Below are 25,221 nucleotides of genomic sequence, written 5' to 3'. Positions count from 1 at the left end.
AGTAGGGGGGCTGCTGAATGTTTGCTAGAGTTGTAATTTTCTGACACAAAACAGTTCAGATAGCCGGCAACGGCTGCGGGCGGATGGTGAATCGAGGTGCGCCCAGCGGGGCCCTTTCCTTTGCCCCACGTGTCCTTCATGGTTTGTAGCACTGCTTTTGTTTTTGGTTTCACGTTCCCTCTGGGGGGGTGACGTGCGGCACTGCCGGAGGGGGCCACTGGGGCCTTTGGAGGTGTGAGGCCTGCAAACGAAAGCGCCACATTCTTCGGCACAGAGCATGCGTGGAACGCAGGGGCGGAAACCCCGTAACTGTAAGTCTGTCCCTGTCTCCGCCCACTAAGGGGCGGTGCCAGAAGCAGGGGCTTGTGGTCCGTGGACAACACTGGCTGGTGTTTTCCCTCATTTTTATCGTTGATCTTGTTCATCGTAGCGTCTTTTTTTTTTATCTCACTCATTGCTCTTTTACAATGTAATTGCTCAAATTATCTTAGGAAGCCGACTTGATTTCTCTCTTTTAGTGTAATTCATCCTTCCTGCGGCAGTGGTATTTTAATGAAGCAGGCGTCTTATACCGTGTGATGGTAATCTCAGCATGTAAGTTCAGAAGACCAGTCATGCACCAGTTTGCTTTCCGCTGGTTATTACAGCAGCATTCTACTTGCCGTCCAGCCAACTTCTGCGCTGAGTTGAGTGGGGGCTCAGTTGAAAACACCCACCCAGGCCCATGGCAATCCAGAACCTCTTGCCTACTGTCCTCCCAGTAATTGAGACAGAGTGAGTTTTATGTGTGTGTGTGTGTGTGTGTGGGGGGGGGGGGGGGTTACTGATGGCCAGGGTGCTGATTCCTAACCATTTATAGTATTGATGGGTTACCGAGACACACAACCTCCCCCCCCCCACCCCCGTTATCATTAATACACAGCCCTGTCAGGTTCTGATGCATGGTACGAGTCTGTAGGAAATGCAAATCAGCACACCAGTGTCACCAAAGAAAGATGCTATCATGCTCCCGAGCATCCAAATGCATCCAAATCCAAAATCTATGCACCGCATTGGCTCTCTCTCTCTCTCTCTCTCTCTCTCTCTCTCTCAGGGGACAGAGAACAGCAGAACAGGTGGACAAGGCAGTGCTTATGTTAGTGAGCTGGTTTATTTAGCCTAGCAGAGCCAGCTAGCTGCTAGCGAGGCTACAGCCAAGCAGATGGCTGAACGAGCCCCATAAATCAGCACGCCAAGCCTGCGTCTTCATGGCGTCTCCCACATGCCCCGGTGCCACTTTCTCTTGTTAATTTCTCAGTGTGGGCCTGCTGCTTTGGCCTACCTCTCCTGTAAGGTGGGGAGCCCCCTTTAAGCAGGGGCTGCTGGCTTCTTGGGGTTTATTCTCCAGCGGGGACTCGCATCAGAGGGGCTGCGAGAGAGGAGCTTCACCCGCATCCCTTTCCAGCAGTGGCTTCCCGCTCCCCTATCCTTATCCTTATCCTCCCACCGACTTAATCCTCTAAATAGCCCAGGCTCTGCAGCTCTCTCTCTCTCTCTCTCTCTCTTTCTCCCTCCCTCACTCGCTTTCTCCATTCCCGCTTATTTCGGAGCGGCGAAATGGACGGCGAAGGCTGCTGGAGCGCAGTCTCTGTTAAACTGCGCAAGATGCAGTGCGGCATGTGGGCGGGCATGCAGCTGAAGACAGCCTCCCACCCCCCGGGGGCCGAGACCCCAGACGTCACGCCCCAGTCACTCCAGGTGCTCATTCACTAATGGCACTGACCAGAACCAGCAAACGGCATGTTTGTCTTTGGACATGTGTGTTGTTGGACCTTGTACATAGTAACCCGTGATGAGTCAGTGAAACATAAGGGGACTGGGTCAGCATCATTCAGTAATTAGGTTTCGTAAAAGTTGATATTTTTCTGTTTTTTTATTGCATAGTTTTCAAGGTACTTTGTAGGGCTGGGTCGTGGTAATGTTTGTAAATGGAGCTGAGTTTTTTAATGACAGTTCAACCATCAAAGAAAATGAATGTTTTTCGGTTTGATTCCCATCCCTGTCTTTTGTCTGTATGGGATTTCACCAGCTCCTTCCTCCCAAAAACCCCTTCCTCCTCTTTCCTGCTTTCCTCCCAAGAACCTGCAGCTGGTCTCTAAATTTCCCATCATGAATGATTGTGTATGAGTCTGTGATGGGCTGGCATCCCGTCCAGGGTGTCTCCAGCCTTGTGCCCTGTGATGGACTGACATGCCGTCCAGTGTGTCCCCTGCCTTGTGCCCTGTTATGGACCGGCATCCCATCCAGGGTGTCCCCCGCCTTGTGCCCTGTTATGGACCGGCATCCCGTCCAGGGTGTCCCCCGCCTCATTTCCCATTCTTTGAGAGACAGGCTTCAGGTGTATCGTAACTTTGCTTTGGATTAAGGTGGTCATGGAAGATGGATGATGGATGGATGAAATCTGACCTCACCTGGTGGTTATCATCTGACAAAAGCCCTCAACTTGACATGCTAACAGGGTGTTAGCATGTCAGGAGTGAGCCCCACAGTGTCACAGGAAGATTAATTGGCAATTTCATTCACTTTGAATAAAAGACCAACCTCCTAAGCAATTTAATTAATGCAGCTGCCCATTATGTGATGGGTTCATCGCATCTCTAAACAGAAGCTATTGCATGCTACCTGTCTAGCTGCTCATTAAGTCTTTGCATACATGCATCCGTTAGAGCTCTGAGGAAGCTCAACTGATGCTTAATTAGCCTGTCGCTCGGGTAAAAGTTGAAAGCAAGTCTGAGTAATTGAAGAACAAAGCCGGAGATTAATATTTCATCAGGGAATTCTGTGTACCGATCAATAAGATGTGGCGTTCACCTGATGTGTGTTATTGTCCTGCATTAATTGTGTATGCAGTATAGCTAAACATGAGCCTGTAAAGAGCTTGTGTGTAAATGCAGTGTAGTTAAGTGTGTAAAAAGCGTGTATATACAGTAAAGTGTGTAAAGAGTGAGTGTCTATTTATATTATAGCTAAGTGTGTATAGAGTGTTTTTCTCACAAAGGCGTCTCCCCAGGTTGCTAACATCCAATTAGCCAGCAAGGCGGGAAGGGGGGGGGCACCACAGAGGGGCAAGAGGGGAGGTCAGGGTGGTGGTGGTGGTGGGGGGGGGTGTAAATTGCAGGGCTTATTTTGAGGAGTCCAGCCAGGCAGGGTGGCCATTGCCGTGATGGGAAGCAGACATCAAAGTGGGACACACTTTAAAGGTCCCCAGCAAGCCATCAGCAACCCGGAGGTGTGAAACAAACTGTTACGCTCCTGCCTTTAATGTCAGGACTCAGTCATCTGGGAGTGTTTGCCAGTTTGAGGTTTATTTCTTTCCCTGGTTTTTAATATGCCAAGCACTCTGTTGGCTTCAAGACGTTATTTTGGTTGCTGTGAAGTTAAACCAAAAAATTTGTCTCTCTCTATGATCTGGTCTTTTTTTTAAGAGAACTATTCCACATATATGGTTTGATGGCCCTACAGTGTCAGGGCTTTTGGCCAGGATGACTCGCTTTTATTTGGTTTGGAAGAAACTTCTGACATGCTGGGGGAAAAAATGCAGCCCAGGACCAGCCATGTACATATAACATTTCAGTCAGTCTAGTGAAGTGTGCCTGCAGATAGCGGCTCTGCTGATAGCAGAACCAGGCGATAATCGCCCCCCCCCCCGGGCTGAAGACGAAGCAGCAGTCAGTGGAATCCTCCAGGATGCCCCCCCCTCCCCACTCTCAGAGGTCGCAGTGCCCCCTTCTCCCACGGATGTCTGCCTCGTGTATTAGGAAAATTTCCAACTTAAACCGCAGGGAATGAAATACGGGCTGCTTGGATGCTGGTGGGGGGTGTTCTTTGAAGGAAAAACAGACTGTGATGGCCCAGACGGAGCGTCCCACCCTGGAGAGGGAGTAAGAGGCCCCTCGCAGAAGGAACTGCAGTAGCAGTGCGATTAGGGGAATACTTTTTGAGCAGGATTATTAAAATGCAAAACAAATGGGCCCAACACATTCAGCAGCCAAAATGAAGGAGCCTCGCATTGGTTTTAACCCCGGCAGACGGCGTGGCTCTGTGTTTAATGGCTGGCTTCTGTGCTGCTGCATTAGAACGTAATTACCTGGGGGAGAGAGGTCTGGGAGTGCACCAGCAGGGGGTAGTCTGAGCGAAATGGGGGGGGGGGGGGGGGAGGTATGGCCAGAACAGCGTCGACATGATTCACTGCAAACGTCTAGTGGCTCCCTGGAAGTGTTACATTGTCTGCAGCCAGGCACTGGCTGATCCTTCAGTACCTTTGTGCCTTTGCGAAACATCAGCCATGAGAGTTTGCTGCTGTAGCTGGATGTGATGCAGTGATGGGCTCTACATCCATTCCTGGGTGTGATGCAGTGATGGGGTCTCCATCAATTTCTGGATATGATGCAGTGATGGAATCTCCATCCATTTATGGGTGTGATGCAGTGATGGCGTCTCCATCAATTCCTGTGTATGATGCAGTGATGGAATCTCCATCCATTTATGGGTGTGATGCAGTGATGGCATCTCCATCCATTTATGGGTGTGATGCAGTGATAGCGTCTCCATCAGTTCCTGGGTTTGATGCAGTGATGGAATCTCCATCCATTTATGGGTATGATGCAGTGATGGAATCTCCATCCATTTATGGGTTTGATGCAGTGATGGAATCTCCATCCATTTATGGGTATGATGCAGTGATGGCATCTTCATACATTTATGGGTGTGATGCAGTGATGGCATCTCCATCCATTTCTCTGCTTACTAGAAGCAGATTCCCAAAGCAGGAATATCACCCACTCTCCTAGGGTATGTGGTACTGCCTTCTACACCGGTTCTGCTGGCAGATTTTCTGTATCAGCTTTACTGGTAAATACTTCTGTATTGTTTCTGCTGCCGAACAGTTTGCTCACTGTCTGTCAGGAAATGTAACTTCAGGAGATGTTGGTTGTTGGATAGTAAGAAATTGAAAAACAAGAGAAACTGAGTGGAGTTGGGCATAAAAAAAAGCTAATATCAGGTGAATCAGGAGGTTCTGTCAATAAAATTGGTTCACTGAAAGCCTGGACCTCCCTCACTCATTGTAGAGCAGCTTTAGCTTGCAGCTTGGTTGTGGCTACAGATACGAACAGCACAATAACAGACGTGGACACAGGTGACTTAAGTCACAATGGCTTTCCAGTCCCCCTAAACCACGTCTTATCACACCACTCTGTTTACCATCAGAATTTTCTCATCTCTAAATCCATTAAAACCTTCCCTGTTAATTTGACCCAATGCCACCCAGTGGAATTTACCTTTCAACGTCAGCTTTTTAAATTCAAAGTATTGGTACAATCAGACCGGGCTGACACTGCTGGCCTCTGTAAACCATGTGTGTGTGTGTATGTATGTGTGTGTGAGTAAGAGTGAGTTTACCTTAACTTATGGGGACACACAAAGTCCCCACAACGTAATGGATACCCATTTTTTTCCCTTATGGCGACCAGTTTCAATTTAATAAAAATTTGTGACTGCAATGAAAAAACAAAAAATGCAAAAACTCTTGTATTTTGCTTGGTTACTTATGGTTATGGTTAGGGCTGGGTGGGGGTCAAGGTTGTCATAGTTAGCATGTTTCTCATAGAAATGAATGAGTCTCCGTAAAGATATGTTTACCCGACATGTGTGTGTCTGTATGTGTGTGTGTATGTGTGCCTGTGTGTGTGTGTGTGTGTGTGTGTGTGTGTGTGTGTGTTGAGTTTGCAGGCCTGGAGGATGCAGAAACAGAATGGCCTGCTGCCTCGGTCACTGTGACCGCTGCCTGAAGGTCAGTGCTGTAGTTAGTGCATCGCCCTGCTCCCGGTCGCTGCCAGTGGCCTGGGTGCCTTTCAGATAACGGCGCTCGTAATTCCCCCTTCTGCCAGCTAACGGGCAACGGCCAAAAACCCAACAATGGCAATAAACTGCTTATTAAACAGTATTCGTGAAAATCAGCTTTGGACCTGCTGGGTCTGACAGGATCTCGTATAACGTACTGCTTATTACGGCTATAAACGATGTGACCTCTGAGAGGACTGCCGACGTGCCGTAAAATGCCGGGGGGTGCATGTTTGTTCGGGGTTTTTGGAGTGTTCAGTATGTTTTCTCTGGTGTTAGAATGTGAATTTGGTTTTCGTTTGTGGTTGTATGGACAGTTTCTTTTTAGTTTGCATTTAATGTGTTTGTATTCAGATATTTGAGTGTGTTAGTGATGCACCTGTAGAAAATGAAAGATTAATCTGCGGGCCAGATGTACTTAGAGATCTCGTCTACGTGGGAAATGAGCTGACAAAGTCCCTCGTCTTCCACTACAGAACATGGCTGATCCTACAAGGCAATCATCTCCTTATTTCAGTAGTTGTGTCTTTGGCTCTGGTGCTGATAACTTTGAATATTGATAGTGTAGATATGACGACATGGGCAGCCGCACAGGGCAACGTCTTGCCTGGGGTGGCATGTGGCCCCTGCACAAAAAGAATTTGGTTGTGACGTTTGCGCGAATTGTGTTCTGGTGACCTCATTTGTAAGTCACCGTGTGGGTCAGTGAACCCTGTTGGACTGGGCACCCTGATTCCTGCTTGTACAGTACTAATGCAATTAGTAAAATCAATAAAAAATGTATAATTTTTCATTTGTTTAGTTCCAAATTTTTTCGTAAAACTGACTGCAGAATGATTTTTTTTCCTCTTGGCTGGGGAGGCAGAAAGGGTGGCGGTGGGGGGGGGGGGGGTTGCTGAAGACAGGATTTGCACAGGGTGCCATCCAAGCTAGAACCACCAATATCTGTGGTGGATGCCGATGCCACCGCATTGTGGTTCCCGGGTGACGCTCTTCCTCCCCCCTCAGCGGCTGGCTGCACCTTTGAGGAGGACTCGGACCCAGGCCTCTGTGAGTACAGCCAGGGCGAGGAGGACGACTTCGACTGGCAGCTCATCCGGACCTACAGCTTGCCGTACGCCACCTCTGATCTGCTGAGCGGTGAGTGTGCCCCCCCACCCCTTTAATCTACATGCCCTGCTGTTTAAGCCCATGAATATCCGACGCAGCGCGTGGCGCTGCTGGCAGAGGGCGCTCCTGAGCTCCCGCTGAGAACAGCACGGTCACGCCTTGATGAAACGTCAGGGTGAATTTGACAATGCTGCCGAGGTCTTATGGGTAGTGTGCAGGGTTCCGGAAGAGCGACTTCTCCGCCATTATCCTGATGTCGACCCTTTGCCAAAAGTGTTTATGAAGTTCTGCTCTCGTGTCTGTTCAGCGCGTAGACAGTAGCTGTGACTGCATGCATCTGTGCCTCTGCGTTCCCAGGTGGACGGGTGGAGGCTGGAATGTGGTTCATGTGAGGTTTAAAGGTCAAGACTGCAGGGTGGGGGGATTGGTGGGGGGGACGGGGGGGGGGGGGGGGGTCTGTCTTCTTGTCAGCAGCCCGTCCAGCCAGGTGGCACGTCAGGAGAGGGCCAGCTTCTACAGCCCACCCTGGGAGTGAGTTCCCTCCCCCTACTTTTGGGTGTAATTAAAATCCGCCCTCACCTTGGGTGCCATGTCGTCCGCTCTCGAGGGCAATCAGACATGATAGAGGGGCGGGGAAATGACAGGGGTGGGGGGGGCAGGATGATGTGTGGCCGGCCTTGAAGAACGTCTTTGAAGTTTTACTTGTTTGCAACGCCACTAATAAGCTCCCACAGACACGGCTACGGCGGCTAGATACTGCATAGTGAAACAAAGGCAGTAGGTCAGTCTCCCCCGATACTTGTGCCTGAGTCAGAAAGCAGAAAGCCAGCGACCCCCGTTAGCCACAGCGTGACGTCAGCTGTGTTTGAACTCTGAGCTACAGGGGGTCGAGATTTTGCCTCAACTGCAGGACTGTCTGAATAGTAAGCTTTGCGACCTTAGATATAGCTCCCATTGTACCCATATCTACAAGTGTACACTTAGATGCAGGTTATAGTATGCTGGTCTCGGTGTATTCTTGGTTACTTAAATGTAAAATTAGCTACAGGTCTCTCTGTACATTATCACAGGGCTACAGGTCCTGGTTTATCCTCAGCTCCTGGTCTCAGTGTGTTACGGTCTACAAGACCCAATGTACCCTTAGCTACAGGTCCTGGTTTATCTTTAGCTCCCGGTCTCAGTGTGTTACGGTCTACAAGACCCAATGTACCCTTAGCTACAGGTCCTGGTTTATCCTCAGCTCCCGGTCTCAGTGTGTTACGGTCTACAAGACCCAATGTACCCTTAGCTACAGGTCCTGGTTTATCTTTAGCTCCCGGTCTCAGTGTGTTACGGTCTACAAGACCCAATGTACCCTTAGCTACAGGTCCTGGTTTATCTTTAGCTCCCGGTCTCAGTGTGTTACGGTCTACAAGACCCAATGTACCCTTAGCTACAGGTCCTGTTTTTACCCAGGTGTCAGGCTCAGTGTATTAAGGGCTACAGGGTCTGGTTGAACCATTAACCATTATCCGTTATCACATGCCCGGTGAGAATGGCCCCGGCTCCGGATTAGTGGGTTTTCCCAGATAACGTTATTAGTCAGCACGCTCAGGCTTTTTCTTACATCTCTGCGAACATGTGGCTGGGGGAGAGAGGTAGAGAGAATCAGGCGGGGGGGACGATAAGCCGTAATGAAGCCGAAGGCCTGGCAGCATGTGTCCGGGGTCTTTCCCGGGCAGCCAGCGGTGCTCCCTGATCCGCGTGAGCCGGATGCGTAAGCGACCAGGCTGCAGCGTGTGGGCAGCGTTTGAGACGGCTGCTTCAAACCCGGCAGAGCGAATCCAGCCCCAGCGGCTGACAGGAGAGCTCGCGCCCACCTCCCCACCCAACAAACGGATCGCCTGCCGCCACTTCGCCAGTTTCACGGTTGACTGCGGCATCACGCTCCGCTTGCCAACGGGCAGCCAATTAGAGGGCAGGACGTCAGCGTTGCTGGTTTTGTCTCCCTGTCAGATGTATGACATCATTTCGCCTACAGGCTGTCAAATAGCATTTGTTGTGATGGAGCAGCCCCCCCCCCATACACACACAAACTCACAAGCACACCCACTCCGGCGAATGACTTCACCGCATACAGTGCACTTTACTTCCCGTAAATCTGGGCAGAATTTCGGCCTGTTTACACCTGTTAAGGCCGGCAGGAGAGCAAGCAGAGGTAAGAAGTGCAGTTGCGTTTTTTTTGCCGAACCCCTTTTGATAGCTGTCTTCTTGACACCAAATCCACCACTAAACTAGTGAAGTTTTTAACATCCCGGTCCCAAGTGCCCCTTAAACACACCACTTCTTAAAAATACTTTTATATACCAGACGGTGTTCACTGTGACGTCACGCTTTGATGGGGGAGAAAAATTGCTTTTCCATAAATATCTCTTGTCAGTATCTGTTGTCAGGACATAAGGTGGCATGGTGGCTAAGGGCATGAACCTGTAGTGAATGCTGCCATTTCCAGGATACAGTATGGGCTGAAAATGGTTGGATTAAAACGTGTAGCTACCTCAATAGGTTCCTGCGTGTCACTTAAAATAGGCACATCAGATATGTAACCATGTGAAAGGTAACAGCTGGCCCCTCGGGAGTGCAAAATTGCATTTGCCTGCTCTTCCCCTGTGCTCAGCAGATTATCTTGCCACATACTCCAGGCGCCTGTCAGCCGGGGGACATCGGCTCTGACAGACAGTGCCGACACACCGCCGCTCTCAGCGCCGTGAATAGGAGGCGCCGTTCCGGAGAACCTACATCTCTGTGTATGGATACATGGGGCACCGCGGCTCAGCGGATAGCGAGGGAGCATCACACCCCTGTAGCTGCCTGTATCACCCCTGGCTCTCCGTGTGGAGTTTGTATGTTCTCGGGCAGCTTTGCATTTACATTTACGCTTACTGATTTAGCAGTTGCTTTTGCGGAAAGCAATGTGCAAGTGCGGTAGATAATACATCACAAGCCGACAGCTGTCATGGAGCCAGCTTAGGTATATATAACAGTGATCAGTAACAGTAGCTAGAGTGTTACTTTGTGAAACACTGCAAGAGCCCAACAGAACAGCTGTTCAAATCAAAAGCGCCATACGGACTAGGTGCCGATGAGACAAGTACGAAATGCAGGAGCGTGCGGTTCTTTGCCTGAGAGGCCGCAGACCAAGGGTGGCAGGCAAAGGCAGAGCAGGGCAGCGGTCTGATGACTTATTTGAGGTTTTCCCAGAAAATATCAACTCTGGGGAGTTTATTGAAGGTTGAGAGGGACTCTGCCGACTGGATTCGGACACATACACCTTTGAGGAAATACGGCAGGTTATTTCCTTGTGGCAGGGTTGCGGTCCTTAGGCCAGAGACTGGCACTTCCCATTTTCCCGCAATGACCGGTTCTGTGTGTGAGTGGGAGCCTTGTGATGTGTCCTGCCTCATCCCCTGTGCCACCTGATGCAGGATAATCAATTACGAAAGTTGGATGAACATAATATTGACATAAATCAATGCATAAAAAAGTCTATCATGTAATGAGAGGACAGCACATGCTCCCTGACTGATAGTTTGATTTAAAATCTCGCTATCATTACCTTTGCTGTTCATAAAAACAAAAACCGTGCATCTTATAAACGAGTTACTTTCAGAGAAGTAAATGAATGTTGTTACACTTCTGCACCTTCCTTACCGTGATTACAGGCAGTGCCGACTTTGGAATGTCGACATGTATATGTGGGGTGGCACTAAGGCGATAATGGGAGGATGGAATGATAGCGGTACCATTTACAGGCATGGGAGTTCTGTATTGGCACTGAACATCACCCCCCCCCATTTACACACATCCCACGGGTGTTTTGTTTTCTCATCCCCAGTATCTGATGGAAGCCAGCAAGGTATATTGTGGGAGTCTGTTCAAAGATAATGACTGAAAGTCTGGGGAAGAATTTTTGTGCAGGTTCCTTCCTGCAGGTTAGACATCTCTAAATTGGCTACAGGTTGTCATTCTGTGCCCTGCGATGGACCGGCATCCCGTCCAGGGTGTCCCCTGCCCTGTTCCCTGTGATGGACCGGCATCCCGTCCAGTGTTTCCCTTGTCTCATACCCTATGACTCTTCTGGGATAAGCGGTTATGTAAGATGGATGGATATTTATGGATGTGATCTGTGATCTTTTTGCCGGCTGTTGTCAGAGGATGGAGTTATGTTCACGGTTAGCTGACAGCCCTCCCCAGGCGGGGGCCCCCCTTTCCTCGGGGCTTGGCGATTCCGAGAGGAATGCTACGTAGGAGATCTCTTCTTGCGGGGAGGCTGGTGAACAAAACGCCATTGTGTGACCAGGCATTCGCTGACGACTTCTAGGAGTAATCAGCTGTTGTTTTCACAGAGCGCGATGTCCATCCCGGACGCTTCCGAGGCGACAATGGCGTCTTTGAGCTGAGAGTGCTGACTTTGCCGCTCGCTTCCGCGGAGACGCCGACCCGGACTCCCCCTTCCACTGCGAGCTTCGCGGCTTCGTCGTGGCAGCAGGGAAACAGCCAGGATGCGCTACAAAGCTTCTAAGCTTCTTCTGAGGTTTTAAATGAGCTTTCTTTCAACTTTAAAGGCATTCTTTTGAGGAAAGGTGTCATAGCATGGCGCGCCTGACACAGCTGCCGCTGGTGATAACGTGAGATGGCTGCTTGCTGGCAAATGAAAGGCGTGTGGATTACGGCGCCCCCTGGGGCCCCCTGAGACATGCGACACCGCCGATCGCTACCAGGATGCGTGAGACACAGTGGGAGTCTCGAGGACCCCGCCACTGCCGCCCAGGGTACCAGGCACGGCATTGATCACGGGGGGAGCGCTATACGCGTTTCAGCGGCACAGCCGAGGTTTTTGAAAGCCGCTTCCTCACACCGGCGCAATAAACAACCGCACTCCTTCTCAAACGGTGCGGCAGATGGGGGGGGAATCCCTACTCTGCGATAAGTGGCTCTATCTGCAGACGCTAATGTGTCACGTCAGTAATTTGCGGCCAGCCGCAGTCGAGTGTCTTAAATTAACGCGAGTGTCTTGCACTCGGCACTGCTTGCGATAGTCAGGGACGTGCAGGACGGGTCCTGGGGGGCCGTGGGAGGGGCACACATCCAGAACAGCAGGAATAGATCGGAAAATGACTCCAAGACTTTGGTTAAAGAAAACAGGTCACCGGGGCAATGCGGGCGGTCCAAGGGCACGCCCAATCGGCCTCATCTCCTCGCTATGATAACGCCGTCGTCTGCTCCGGAGGTGTAGCGAGGCTGGACAAGCCTGAATGCCGGGAGTTTGGTGAATATGCAGGACCCTGTGTGTAAAAGGGTCTGTGTCCTGGGACGGAAGTGGGACAGCCAAGCAGGTGTGCAGCAGCCCAAACCGGAATGTGAAATGTGGTCCGCAAATGCGGACGGATTGCCTGCAGGATATGCAGCCTGCATGAACGATGTAACGGGAATATCACCTACACCTTAGAGTCCTGATGGATAATGAAAATGTTTTATACTGTACGGACTGTCTGAGGTGCTCTGCTCATTGCGTTAGACGCTAGTTAAGCCGCGTTAGCTTAGACCAAAGGAGACAGGAGACTGGCGTGGTTATGGTTTAATGAGAAAAGAATCTAAAATAAAAATATAAATACAGATTTAAGGTATATATTAAGGTGTATGTATTATGTATGTGTTTATATATAGATATATGTATGTATACATATGTAGATATATGGGTATTGATCTCCTTTCGGAGATCAATATACACTCCTATACACTGTATAAGTATAATAGCTATAAGAGAGAATGCATAGGTATATAGTTGTTCATGAACTTCCAAAAGGTGCTCATCATCACCTTGCTTGTCATGAATATTTAGAACTGTAATGTAATTAATTTTGGACACATTAACATTCTCACGCACCTATTAAAAGGGTCCTGTGAAGGCAGCTTATAAAAAGCCTGAATCTCATCAGAAGTCTTATAATCTCAAAACTTATAATCAGTGAACTTCCCTCTTTTACTCGCAGCAGTGACAATGAAATGCTCATTATAATTTAAAGTGTAAATCACCACGTCACGGAAGTGACAGTGTGATGTGAATTACACTTTTTGTATTCGTCAGTTAAATAAAATTTCAATGCCGGTCAGGGTAAGATCCCTCCCCAGTCATGAGTTCGCTGGACGGCATGTTACTGTGTTTTATTTAAGTAAAAAGCACAATCGCGCACACAGTGGCTGTTGCTCTCGTTTGTGCTGCTTCTAACTTAGGAATTGCGTTCTCTTCTTCTCACCCAGTTCCATATCATGTCATTTTGATCTTTTATTCCAGAGAAGAATAATATCTGGGCTTTAATTAGGAGTCCAGTGGGTTGGAAATCTCATAAATGCATTCCGGTTTGAAAGAATAGCATGATTTGTATCCAAGGACAAGACAGCCATTGAGATCACCGTGGTAACGCTGCAGCTATTGCGCCCTTATGCCTTCCACGGCGTGCTTTCCCACAATCCATTTCCTTTTCATCTTCGCTTCTGAAACATGAGCTTGAAATCTCGCCCGTGAGTTTCTGGCTTGGCCTGCATTGGCCCCCATTGGCCCCATTGGCCGGTGACAATAGCATGCCGGCCCGTGGTAAAGTCAGCCAGCCTGTTGGGGGCAGTGATCTCGGAAGCTGCATAAGCGAACGTGTCAGGTGGCCCTTCAGGTGAACGGGGACGCTTTTGGAGTAAATGATGAGCACCGAGCACCGGTGGCGGAGGAGGGGCAGGGGGGGGGGGCACCCAGGGTCATATGTCACACCTCCATGACCCCACCAGGCACCTGCATCAGGCACCTGTCTTAGCAGGCATTAAATGGGGACAGAGCGTGCCAACACTAACCCCCCCGTTCTGTTGTGAATGGCTCTGTCCGCGGTACCACTGTGCTAATGCCCCCCCCCCCCCCCCCCCCCCCCGCCCAAGTGACTCTGTAATTAATGTCATTGGGCTCCTTCTGTGAGTCCGGAAGCACGTTAACAAGGTGACCGAAGTGTGAAAAGCACTCCTCTGTACTGGGCTAAGGTCCTCAGAGATGCTGAGTACCCAGGACCAGAAGCTGGGGGGTCTTAACCCCTCCCCCATGGCTAAACTCCCTTTTCACAGAGATGGAGAGACTTCCTGTTAGCAAATTAATCCCCCTCCTTGGAACCCAAGGAGAAGACGAAAGTGTGACTTTCTAGGACGTTGTCAGCTAATGTGGGTCACCCAGGTGGGGTGGAGAGAGAGGGGGGGGGGGGGGGGCTCCCACCTGAGGGAGATAGTAAGCTGCAGAAGGGCATGGAGGAGCTGAGCCACGTTCTCCTGCATGCTCCTCGGACAGCCCTGCTGCCCGGGGGGAGGGGGAGGGGTGGGACACACTCACTGAGCTGAACATCCCCAGGGGGGTGTTCAGTGATTGGGGTTTGTGTAAGGTATCAAAGACCCCCCAGAACTCTTCCCAGGTGAGATCAGGGCCAAAAATAACCTTCAAATTTACAGGGGAATGTGACTTAGTGTGTGTAAATATTTATGAGTCTGTAGGAGTCACTTATTTAATAATAATAATTATTATTTAAATGGATTAGCAGTGATTGTCTATGGAGTACAACGATGAACTACTCTGGGGCTGAGGGCTGGGGGGGCGAGGCTGAGGCATGCCGTGAGAGACTGGGGGTGTGGTCGGGGAGAAGGACTGGGGGTGTGGCCAGAGGACAGGGTGAGGGATTGGGGGTGTGGCCAGAGGACAGGGTGAGGGACTGGGGGTGTGATTGGTGAGACGGTATGGAGGTGTGGCCAGAGGACAGGGTGAGGGACTGGGGGTGTGATTGGTGAGACGGTATGGAGGTGTGGCCAGAGGACAGGGTGAGGGACTGGGTGTGTGATTGGTGAGACGGTATGGAGGTGTGGCCAGAGGACAGGGTGAGGGACTGGGGGTGTGATTGGTGAGACGGTATGGAGGTGTGGCCAGAGGACAGGGTGAGGGACTGGGTGTGTGATTGGTGAGACGGTATGGAGGTGTGGCCAGATGACAGGGTGAGGGACTGGGTGTGTGATTGGTGAGACGGTATGGAGGTGTGGCCAGAGGACAGGGTGAGGGACTGGGTGTGTGATTGGTGAGACGGTATGGAGGTGTGGCCAGATGACAGGGTGAGGGACTGGGTGTGTGATTGGTGAGACGGTATGGAGGTGTGGCCAGATGACAGGGTGAGGGACTGGGTGTGTGATTGGTGAGACGGTATGGAGGTGTGGCCAGATGACAGGGTGAGGGACTGGGTGTGTGATTGGTGAGACGGTATGGAGGTGTGGCCAGAGGACAGGGTGAGGGACTGGGTGTGTGATTGGTGAGACGGTATGGAGGTGTGGCCAGAGGACAGGGTGAGGGACTGGGTGTGTGATTGGTGAGACGGTATGGAGGTGTGGCCAGAGGACAGGGTGAGGGACTGGGGGTGTGATTGCAGGGTTTTTTGACAGCTTCAGTCAGCCCCCCCCCCCCCCCCCCCCCATGTCTGTCATGGTCCCCCGGCCCACACGCACGACAGAATATGGCAGTGGGGGGGAAGATGGGACAGACAATCGAAACATGAGCAGTGTGCTTGTGTGCCTTGTCCACGTTCCTATTCAGATCATCGCTGTCTGGACGCTGCAGAAACTCCGGCGTGAGGAAGGTATTGGCTGATGCCCTCTAATTTGTTTTGAAACTACGCCTCATTATTTTAAGCTAAGTCCCTCTTGGGGACCCTTTAAATCGATTGATTTTCATTTTCTGCTGGGTACGTGCCGTACATTATTCATTTGTATTGCAGATATCCATATTTTCGGCAAGTAGTGCTCTTTATCTTCCCCGCGGAAAGCCCTTTATTCTGGTCCTTCAGTTTGAGTATAGTGGCCTCTCCATCCATCCATCCATCCATCCATCCATCCATCCATCATGGCCCAAATTCCAAGTACAGGGTTTCCTTGGCTGTAGAGTATGATGGCTGAATCCCTCTTACAATTATCTGTTTACACACACACACACACACACACACACACACATACACTCCCTTTTTGCAGGCAGACTGGCCACCTGTGGTCTATGTCCTTCAGCCTTGGGTCATAAGGACTTATTTCTCTGGGAGCATCACCTCCAGGTTTGTGTTCCTGAGCTTCCAGAGCTGGGAAATGTGAGGACGCACGACGGAGGAGGCAGAAATGGAAACGCCGCCTATCCGCTGTTAGCCACAGCTGGCCAGCGGGTGGCGTCGTCTCCCGCCTCACCACAGCGGCAGAGCTCTCCCTGAATTTATTTAACAGCGAGATTGTCACGATCGTTCATTTATTTCCCAGCCGTTAAAATAATATTGGATTAAGATACAGGATATAATTGAGTTGGCATTCAGATGGGACATCATTCACAGGCTGTGCAGTGTTCCAGAAGGGTCTAGGGGATATGCGGGCGGGGGGCGTGCCGCCTTGCTCAGGTGCAATCTGTTCCTGTCCCCATTACCATAATAACCTGTGTCGCACGCGCTTGACTGTCGCGGTAATTGATATGTCGGTGCTGAGGCTGGGACGAGCCGTTTGCATATAATCGCCGTGACCGATGTGATGCTAAAACTTGGCATAAAACCAGACAGACGTTTCAGTCATATCCGGTAAACAGCGAGCTGCGTTCGGTTGCCACAGTGATGGCAATGACACCCCTGTCCCCAGAGGACTGGTTGGTTTATTCCATCACGGCTGGCAGTCTGTCCTTCGATGGGTGATGGGGACAATGGCCATTGAGAGCTTTTAAAGGAACCTAAAAGTGATGGGGCTCGAACCTAAAAGTGATGGGGCTCGAACCTACTCGGTTCTCCTCTGATCCCTTCAATGCTGTCAGAGCTCTGAAAAGGTCACCTGCTCCCAACTGGCCTGGGGGTTAACTGGCAGGCTGGGAATGGGGTGATTCTGTGCTCACAGGAGCAGTGAGGGTGTCATCGGCGTGCGTGGAGCCCAGCTCTTTGGGGGGGAAGCAGGCATCAGGAGACTGCAAAAACCCCGCCCTCGGCTGCTGCATCTGACCACGGGGCCACGGGCAGCTGGTAATGAGCCAAGCCTCCCTGTCACACCTTATTATTCTCCATTAATACTTACAGCGAGCCTGTTTCTGTTAAAATGAGATTTTATGATGGTCTGCAGGGAATGGATGTGTGCTGTGGGAGCTTAACAGCACTGGAGTTTAAAAAAGGACCAGAGATACGGGGAGAAATAAAATGAGGAGACCGTGAACTCGCTGGTGATGGTGCACTGCTGCGCGTCTCCTGCCGAGGCCAGCTGATGGCATTACGTTGTATACAGCGCCTGGGGAGGCTGGATTACGGTGTGGATAGTGGTAAGGGTGGTGTAGGATGGAGGTGAGGAGCACGATAAGGAGGATGGAGAGGATGGCGGTGAGGAGGGTAGTGAGGATGGAGGTGGTGAGGATGATGAGGGTGGTGGTGAGGATGGAGGTGAGGAGGATGATGAGGGTGGTGGTGAGGATGGAGGTGAGGAGGATGAGGATGTAGGTGAGGGTGGTGAAGATGGAGGTGAGGGTGGTGGCGAGCAGGGTGGTGAGGATGGAGGTGAGGGTGGTGAGGATGGAGGTGAGGGTGGTGGTGAGTAGGTTGGTGAGGAGGGCAATCAGGAGGCTGGTTAGGATGGCAGTGAGGAGGGTGATGACAATGGAGGTGAGGAGGGTGATAAGAATGGAGGTGAGGAGGGTGACGAGGATGGAGATGAGGAGGGTGTGGATGGAGGTGAGGGTGGTGGTAGGCAGGGTGGTGAGGAGGGTGAAGATGGAGGTGAGGAGAGTGGTGAGGGATCGTGAGGATGGCGCATTTATGTGAAAAGGGGGAAGAGTGGACGGAAATAGTGTGAAAGAGAAGAGACTGACAGAATATGTTTAAATATAAATATGCAAAGTGAATATATTGATAATAATCCAGACAAATAATCGTATGACCCTGACCATGAACAAATGGGGAGAAGATGGACAGACAATGATGTGATTATAAATAATATTATTATGCATCATGAGAGAGCTTCAATACGTCGTACATGGAGGTGCAGTCACTGGCCCTGATTCTGTGTGTGAGTGGGTCAGGGTGGGGGGGAATTGGATGTCATGCGGGTGACATGCATGTTCTCCCTATGTTTGTTTCCTCAGGGTTACCCAACCTCCAGAGAAATGCAGTTAGATGAACAGGGTGTGTCCAGCGTGTCCCTATGATTCATGTGCCTCACACTCATTTTTATCAGGGCATCATATAGCATGCATTTACACGTTATCCATCCATCCATCCATCCATCCGTCCGTCCATCCATACCTGCTTGTTCTATGCTGGGTTGCGGGGGGGGGGGGGGGTCTGGAGCTTATCCTGGGAGCTATGGGCAGAACAACCCAAGATGGGGAGCCAACCCATCACAGAGCACACATCAATCACACACACATTCACACCTCCGGACAGTTTGGTACCTTCTATTTACCTTAGTATGTTTTTGGACAGTGGGGGGAAACCAGAGAATTTTGAGGCCAGGGCAGAGCCTCGAACTCTGAGGCAACAGTGCCTCCCCCGCTGCGTGTTACACATCACACATGTTACCACCGATGTTACGGTGTATGCTCTTGCTTTAGCTAATTTAGAGGAATTTAATTTAATTGCACAGCACCTGGCCAAAAGCACGCTGTATTTTTAGGCCGGCTGTCACCTCTGCTGACTCGCCCGCTACCCGCTCACTTGCTCTCGGCCCCTCCCGCCGTTTGGGGTGCCAGCTGGGAGAGGAAGGAACAGAAGGGGGGGAGGAGGAGGAAAAGTTTGTGTGCAGCAAGAATCACAGCATGATGCGGAGATGCTGCTCACAGGCCGGTAATGAGGCTGATCTTGCGTGACCTGAAGATCAGTCAGAGAGCCTCCCGCGTCCGTCTGACTGCATTCTGAGGGGCAAATCAAAGTTAACTTTTTTTTTTTTTTAGATAGCCAGCGGCGATGGAAGGTAGATCAAAACCCAAATCACCTGGAGTGAATCTTCTGAGGAAGGTGTTTGATAACGTGGATAAAGGGGTGGGGTCAGCGAGCCCGTGGACACAGGGAGAGTGCATGGTGTGAGAGGCTCCCTACCACACCACCCAGGAAGATGCAGAGGTGTATTTGTCGGGGGGGTTTGGTTCGGATGTAGCCATAGGGTGTAGGATGTATGCTGGCAGGAACAGCCGGGGTGTGGAGTTGTGAAGCCCAGGCTGTGTTTGATTCACCTCTCCTGTGATCCCTGTATCTGTGTTGATCAATATAAGCACTTAACGCCGCACTGCTGACACCCTGGAACAGCGAGTCCGTCTCTGCGGTTCCCGCCCAGCCCACCCGCTCGCCGGATACCTTGGGGAGGTACATTTAATCCCATCCTCAGACTTGTGCGACCTTGGCGGTGGAGGTACAGCTGCACTTGCTCCGGCTCAAACCGTCGTATCCTTCTCGCCATTCCCGACGTTCCTGTTCTCCGGGGAGCGAGATGTGCCCCCACCCCCATCCCTCTCGCAGAGCTGTTAAGCTACACAGCACTTTGCCTTACTGCGTCTTTGTGGCCACGTGTGTTTATATGCATTTGATGCCCCCCCCCCTTCTCCCCACAGACCCCCCAGGATGCTTGTTACCTCGCTGGAGGCTCTTCCCCCCCCATAATTTAACCGGCCGCAGAGATAGTGATAGACGTAGCTCCCAGAGAATTCCAGCCCCTATTATAGATCATCAAACCTGCTGTGGAATCACAGGAACTTGGCCGGTTTTGTCCCAGTGTGTCCTGCTCCTGGGCCTGTTTTATTTGGGTATGAGTCCCTACTGGGGCGTAAATATTGGGAATGAGCGTCCGGGGGCTCTGGCTTATTTTAGTTGCGTTCTTTGCTTTTTGCAACATGTTTTCTCTTCAGCTTCAGTCCTCCTGAGCCTCCCCCCCCCCCCCCCCCCCACTCCCAGTCGAAGCTCAGTACTGATACAGGCATACCTGGCAGGGTGTGCTTTCGGGCAGTGGGCCACTGTGTCGATGGCGCCAAGGCGGTGGCCCCCGGTCTGCGCGCCCCCACCTCATCACTCATGCCAGTGTTTCACTCAGTACGTTTACATGCACAGCTAAGTCGAGCTATAGCCATATAACTATAACCATAGCTGCACTGTGTCATTTAATCAGACTGCTGTCCTTGTCCCAGTATACATGCATGAGAGGGGAGTCAATTTATCAACTGAAGTATGTTTGTCTCTGGCACTATAAATGGCGATGTGGCTCCTTTCGGCTTGTTAGTACTGAGCTTTTTCTGCTTGATCTATTAAAAAAATTATGAAATTAATAATAGTTGGTGTGTGGACAAATGAACTGACATAAGCGTTAATTGTGATCTGGTCGGAAGAACAGACACAAGAAGATCTGGATAGTATAACAAGAAATAACGTATTTTGTATAATATACTATGACAGAACGGAATTGGAAAATTTTCAAATATTGCAGTGTGATTTTGTTATAAGAAATATTAGGGTATTTGTGAAACAAAAAAGGAGTTCATCATAAGTTTCTCACGAACTCGTCTAGGAGCGATTTAAACAGCAAGGATGAAAGTGATTTTGATTGTCTTTGAGAAAGCATACAGCGCTCATGCAGAAGTAGAGGTAAACTTTGAACTGATTTTTACGATTCATCCGGATTTTTTGTGTCGTGTGAAATGACGTCACGTGCCGCGGCTTGAATGGTGCATTCGATTATTTCTCTCCAAGTTGGAACGTCACGAAACGTCACAAAAAAAGTTTCCGTCGGAAACACGGCCCTTTCATGACGTTGATGTCAGACAGAATGGCGCGTTCGTTTTTCTCTCGGAACTCGGAAATTCCGAGTTGAATGACATCATGTCCGACAATCTCCCGTTCCAGCTACCACATCTCGGAACAAACGTGGCTGCCTCCATGAACACGCTGCTGTGTGTTGTTGCTTTATATTTTAGCAGATTTGGCATAAGACCAGACAGACCAGAGATAATTTTTTTCCGAGAGACAAACAAACATGAAACACAAACTAGTCAAACGACATTAAAAGCTTTATAAAATATTTTAGTACATTCATGGCGATGTTCTTTTTTCAAGAGGCAAAAAAATTGCAATTACATTTACAATTATTAATGCATTTAACAAAATAAACATTTTTAAAGATTTATAAGATAGAATTACTGTTGAGTGTGTAAGCCATCATGTTGAAATTACGTCAGAGGGGCAACTAGGACAAGAAAATTCTGGCGTGTTTCCGACAGGAAGTGACGTTTTTCGTGACGTTTCGGGACGTTTTCATCCGAGTTCCGACTTGGAGAGAAATAATCGAATGCACCAGAATTTTCTTGTCCAGGGCATGGCTGCATTTCACAAAGAAGGGCGACCATTGTGCAGCGTGCAACCAATGCGAAGCCGTCGTCACCTCTAAGGGTGGTAACACTAGTAATATGCTTAAGCATTTCAGCTGTCAACACAGCATCACATGTAAAGATTGCCATGTTTTTGCCACTCCGTTTGCAAGTTCCGTCGTCTCCATAGTTGCGGGTAACTTTAACTACGGTGCCTTAACCTACAGGCACGTTTTCTGAAACAAACGAATTATGTACGTTTGTTTCATCCATTTTAGAAGATGACATGTAGGGTGGCAACGATACCTCCTCTGAGGCAGCAATCGCGTCATGCCCGGAAAAATGAAACACCGCACTGACGCCTGCTTTCCAGGCAGCGAAGTGTAATGAGGGGAGGGTGAACGAGTGCCAGCGGACTGTGACAAAGTTCGTGGTGAAAAGTTTGCATCCTCTCACCACAGCAGATCAAAAAGCTCTTCTGTAGGTACTGGTAGTGAAATGCTTTCATTAGTTTAGTATGTCAGTACATTGTAAAGCAGATGTGTAATATTAAACTAGGGTTTTGTCCACTTTAGGAGCATTAGTAATGATGGCCTGGTTTTGTGGTAATGTGCCTTTGTGCTTGTTACTACACTGTTATAACTAATGTTTTTAATTTACTGTTTATCTTTCATATCACACTACAGCTAATAAAATAGCTGCTTTTGGTGCTGAAGCTGCACAGGACGACTTAAAATGTAGCTAATCAGGTCTAATTACCTGTCCACAAAATTATAGTCAGTGATAAATTAATATTCGATTATTTTACAGTGATTAGGAATTGATAAGGGAATCGATACAGAACCGGATCGATAAGAAGAATCGATGATGGCACCGACATCAATAATTTCTTAATGACTCCCATCCCTGGTCAGCACCAGTACCAGTTTTTACGGCAGCGGAAAACCAATACCTTGAAGTACCATACTTTTGGTACCTTCTTGAAGTACCAAAAGTACGGTACCTGGTGTGGTGGAAAAGCATTGTGAAGCATGCAGTTTGAGTCCGATTGAATGTATATATGCTGGACTAAACCAAATCCCAATCGAATTATCTGGGTGTCTTAGTCTGACTCTGAGAAATTTGATTTAATTTTATTTCAGTCGGACTAACATGTTTACATGTTTTAGTTGGACTAACACAATAATTTGATTTTCTTAGTGTGCATGTAAACATAGTGCCTGATGGAGTGTGAAATTACCACTCCCCCTCCACTTATTCCTGTTGATTAGTGCCCCCACCTCTTCCCAGCCCCCCTACAAGATTCCCTTTGGTTTTTTTGTTTAAAGGAAAACCAATCACACTGATCTCACCACACTGAGATCATGGGGCTGGGATGCATTTTCAGAAAATGTTTTTTACCACTGGGCTCTGAACCACCGTTGGAGTACTGTCAGGTGTCGCTGGAAGGATTTGTCGATATAGATTGCGGCGCCCGTCTCCGTGATCCGGGCAAAGGCGGCCCGGCAGAGTGGGGCCCGTGTCTGTGATCCGGGCGAAGGCGGCCCGGCAGAGTGGCGCCCGTGTCTGTGATCCGGGCGAAGGCGGCCCGACAGAGTGGCGCCCGTGTCTGTGATCCGGGCGAAGGCGGCCCGGCAGAGTGGGGCCCGTGTCTGTGATCCGGGCGAAGGCGGCCCGGCAGAATGGCGCCCGTGTCTGTGATCCGGGCGAAGGCGGCCAGGCAGAGTGGCGCCCGTGTCTGTGATCCGGGCGAAGGCGGCCCGGCAGAGTGGCGCCCGTGTCTGTGATCCGGGCGACGGCGACCCGACAGAGTGGCGCCCGTGTCCGTGATCCGGGCGACGGCGGCCCGGCAGAGTGGCGCCCGTGTCCGTGATCCGGGCGAAGGCGGCCCGGCAGAGTGGGGCCCGTGTCCGTGATCCGGGCGACGGCGACCCGACAGAGTGGCGCCCGTGTCCGTGATCCGGGCGACGGCGACCCGGCAGAGTGGGGCCCGTGTCCGTGATCCGGGCGACGGCGGCCCGGCAGAGTGGCGCCCGTGTCCGTGATCCGGGCGACGGCGACCCGACAGAGTGGCGCCCGTGTCCGTGATCCGGGCGACGGCGGCCCGACAGAGTGGCGCCCGTGTCTGTGATCCAGGTGATGGTGGCACAGCGCTTCAAAGGGCCATCAGTAGGGTGTAAAAATATATATACAACATGTGGAAGGCAGTGCTACCTGGATAGCGAGGGAACGGTGTCTACTCTGGTCAAACATGGATCTCACGTGGATCTAGTGTTGATCTCATGAGTATCCCACAGGGCATGTCTCACTCAGATTTTGCATGGATCTTGTGCAGATCTGACGCAGATCTCGCAGGATTCTCACCCAGATCTTACAGGAATCTCACCAGTCCTAAGGCTTTCCTAATGCTACCGCCCTCCTTCCTCACCTCCTGCCCCAGCCTTCCGGTGTGCAGCCGCTGTCCTTTTGCAGTGCACTGCTCCTGTGGGTGGGGAGAGCCAGGCACAGGAGGAATTCGTATGCTTGAAGAAAGCGCCCTCATCAGGTGGTAAAGGATCAACATATGGGGGCAAACTTGATGTTCTGAATAAGAAGTAGTTTAGGATTAAATATTATCGTGGTTAAATGTAGATCTCGCCTCAAATCAGATTGATTTCTGACTTCAGATAATTTTTGGTGTTTATTTTATGTATGGAATTCTGTGAATTACACTAAACATATGAGATACTTTGTATAGCCCTTTGGCGGCTCTGTGGGTTCACATCTCAGGGCTTAAGCCTTTGATCCTGCTGGTTTTTTTTTTTTTTTGCGGGGGGGGGGGGTCACCCGTTTTCCTCCTGTTCCACAAAAACACACAGGTGGCTGAATTGGTGCCTCAGAATCCAGACCCTCAGTCATCCAGTACTGCATCAGTGACATGAAATGCTTTGATAGATTGATCGTTGTCCTGGAAAAAAGTGACATTCAGGTCCATTCCTGAGCTGTGAGGAAGAGACGTTGCCTGTCTCTTCGCGTCTGTCACGGAGAAGCATCAGGCTCTCTGCCTTTGACCAACGGCCTTTGGGGTGCAGACTGACGCATCTTTTAGAAAAAAGGCACATGAACAGACCTGATGCGTGGCAAGTTTATATATTTCAGTCATCTCAGTCTTAAATGTTCCCTTTCTACTTGTTAAAATCTTTTTGCAAATAATGTACCACCCAGCTGTTATCCTTCCATAACTGTGGAAGGGGCACAGTGGGGCCCTGACTGACAGCCAGGGGCGACGGACAGGCTGTAGGTGTCGGAACAGAAGCTGTGTCGCGATGCCGCTCTTCACAAGACCCGTGGAGCCCCCTGTCTGGGCAACAAGGGGCCCACCATTCAGGCATCCCTCTCTGGAAGACCCACGGGGCCCCCAGCCTGACAGACGAGGGGCCCACCACTCAGGCATCCCTCTGTGGAAGACCCACGGGGCCCCCAGCCTGACAGACGAGGGGCCCACCACTCAGGCATCCCTCTGTGGAAGACCCACGGGGCCCCCAGCCTGACAGACGAGGGGCCCACCACTCAGGCATACTTCTCTGCTAGACCCTCGGAGCCCCCAGCTTGACGGATGAGGGATCCATCACTCAGGCATCCCTCTGTGGAAGACCCACGGGGCCCCCAGCCTGACGGACGAGGGATCCATCACTCAGGCATCCCTCTGTGGAAGACCCACGGGGCCCCCAGCCTGACGGATGAGGGGCCCACCACTTAGGCATCCCTCTCTGGAAGACCCACAGGGCCCCCAGCCTGATAGACGAGGGGCCCACCACTTACGCCTCTCTCTCCGCCTGCCCTCGCTTTCCCAGCACTAA

At 50.5% G+C, this 25,221-nt stretch overlaps 1 protein-coding gene across 2 annotated transcripts in view; it reads left to right on the top strand.

Annotated features, from left to right (window-relative positions):
• Nucleotides 1-25,221, top strand: part of ptprub (protein tyrosine phosphatase receptor type Ub) — a 157,573-nt gene that overhangs the window by 37,765 nt on the left and 94,587 nt on the right. For both annotated transcript variants that reach the window (XM_049025265.1, XM_049025266.1), the window contains exon 2: nucleotides 6,889-7,020. In XM_049025265.1, coding sequence (XP_048881222.1) covers nucleotides 6,889-7,020 — 132 coding nt within the window. The remainder of the gene's footprint in view (nucleotides 1-6,888; nucleotides 7,021-25,221) is intronic.

This window comes from Brienomyrus brachyistius, chromosome 9 (genome assembly GCF_023856365.1).
Source record: "Brienomyrus brachyistius isolate T26 chromosome 9, BBRACH_0.4, whole genome shotgun sequence".
Classification (NCBI taxonomy): domain Eukaryota; kingdom Metazoa; phylum Chordata; class Actinopteri; order Osteoglossiformes; family Mormyridae; genus Brienomyrus; species Brienomyrus brachyistius.
This window is presented reverse-complemented; position numbering and strand designations above follow the sequence as displayed.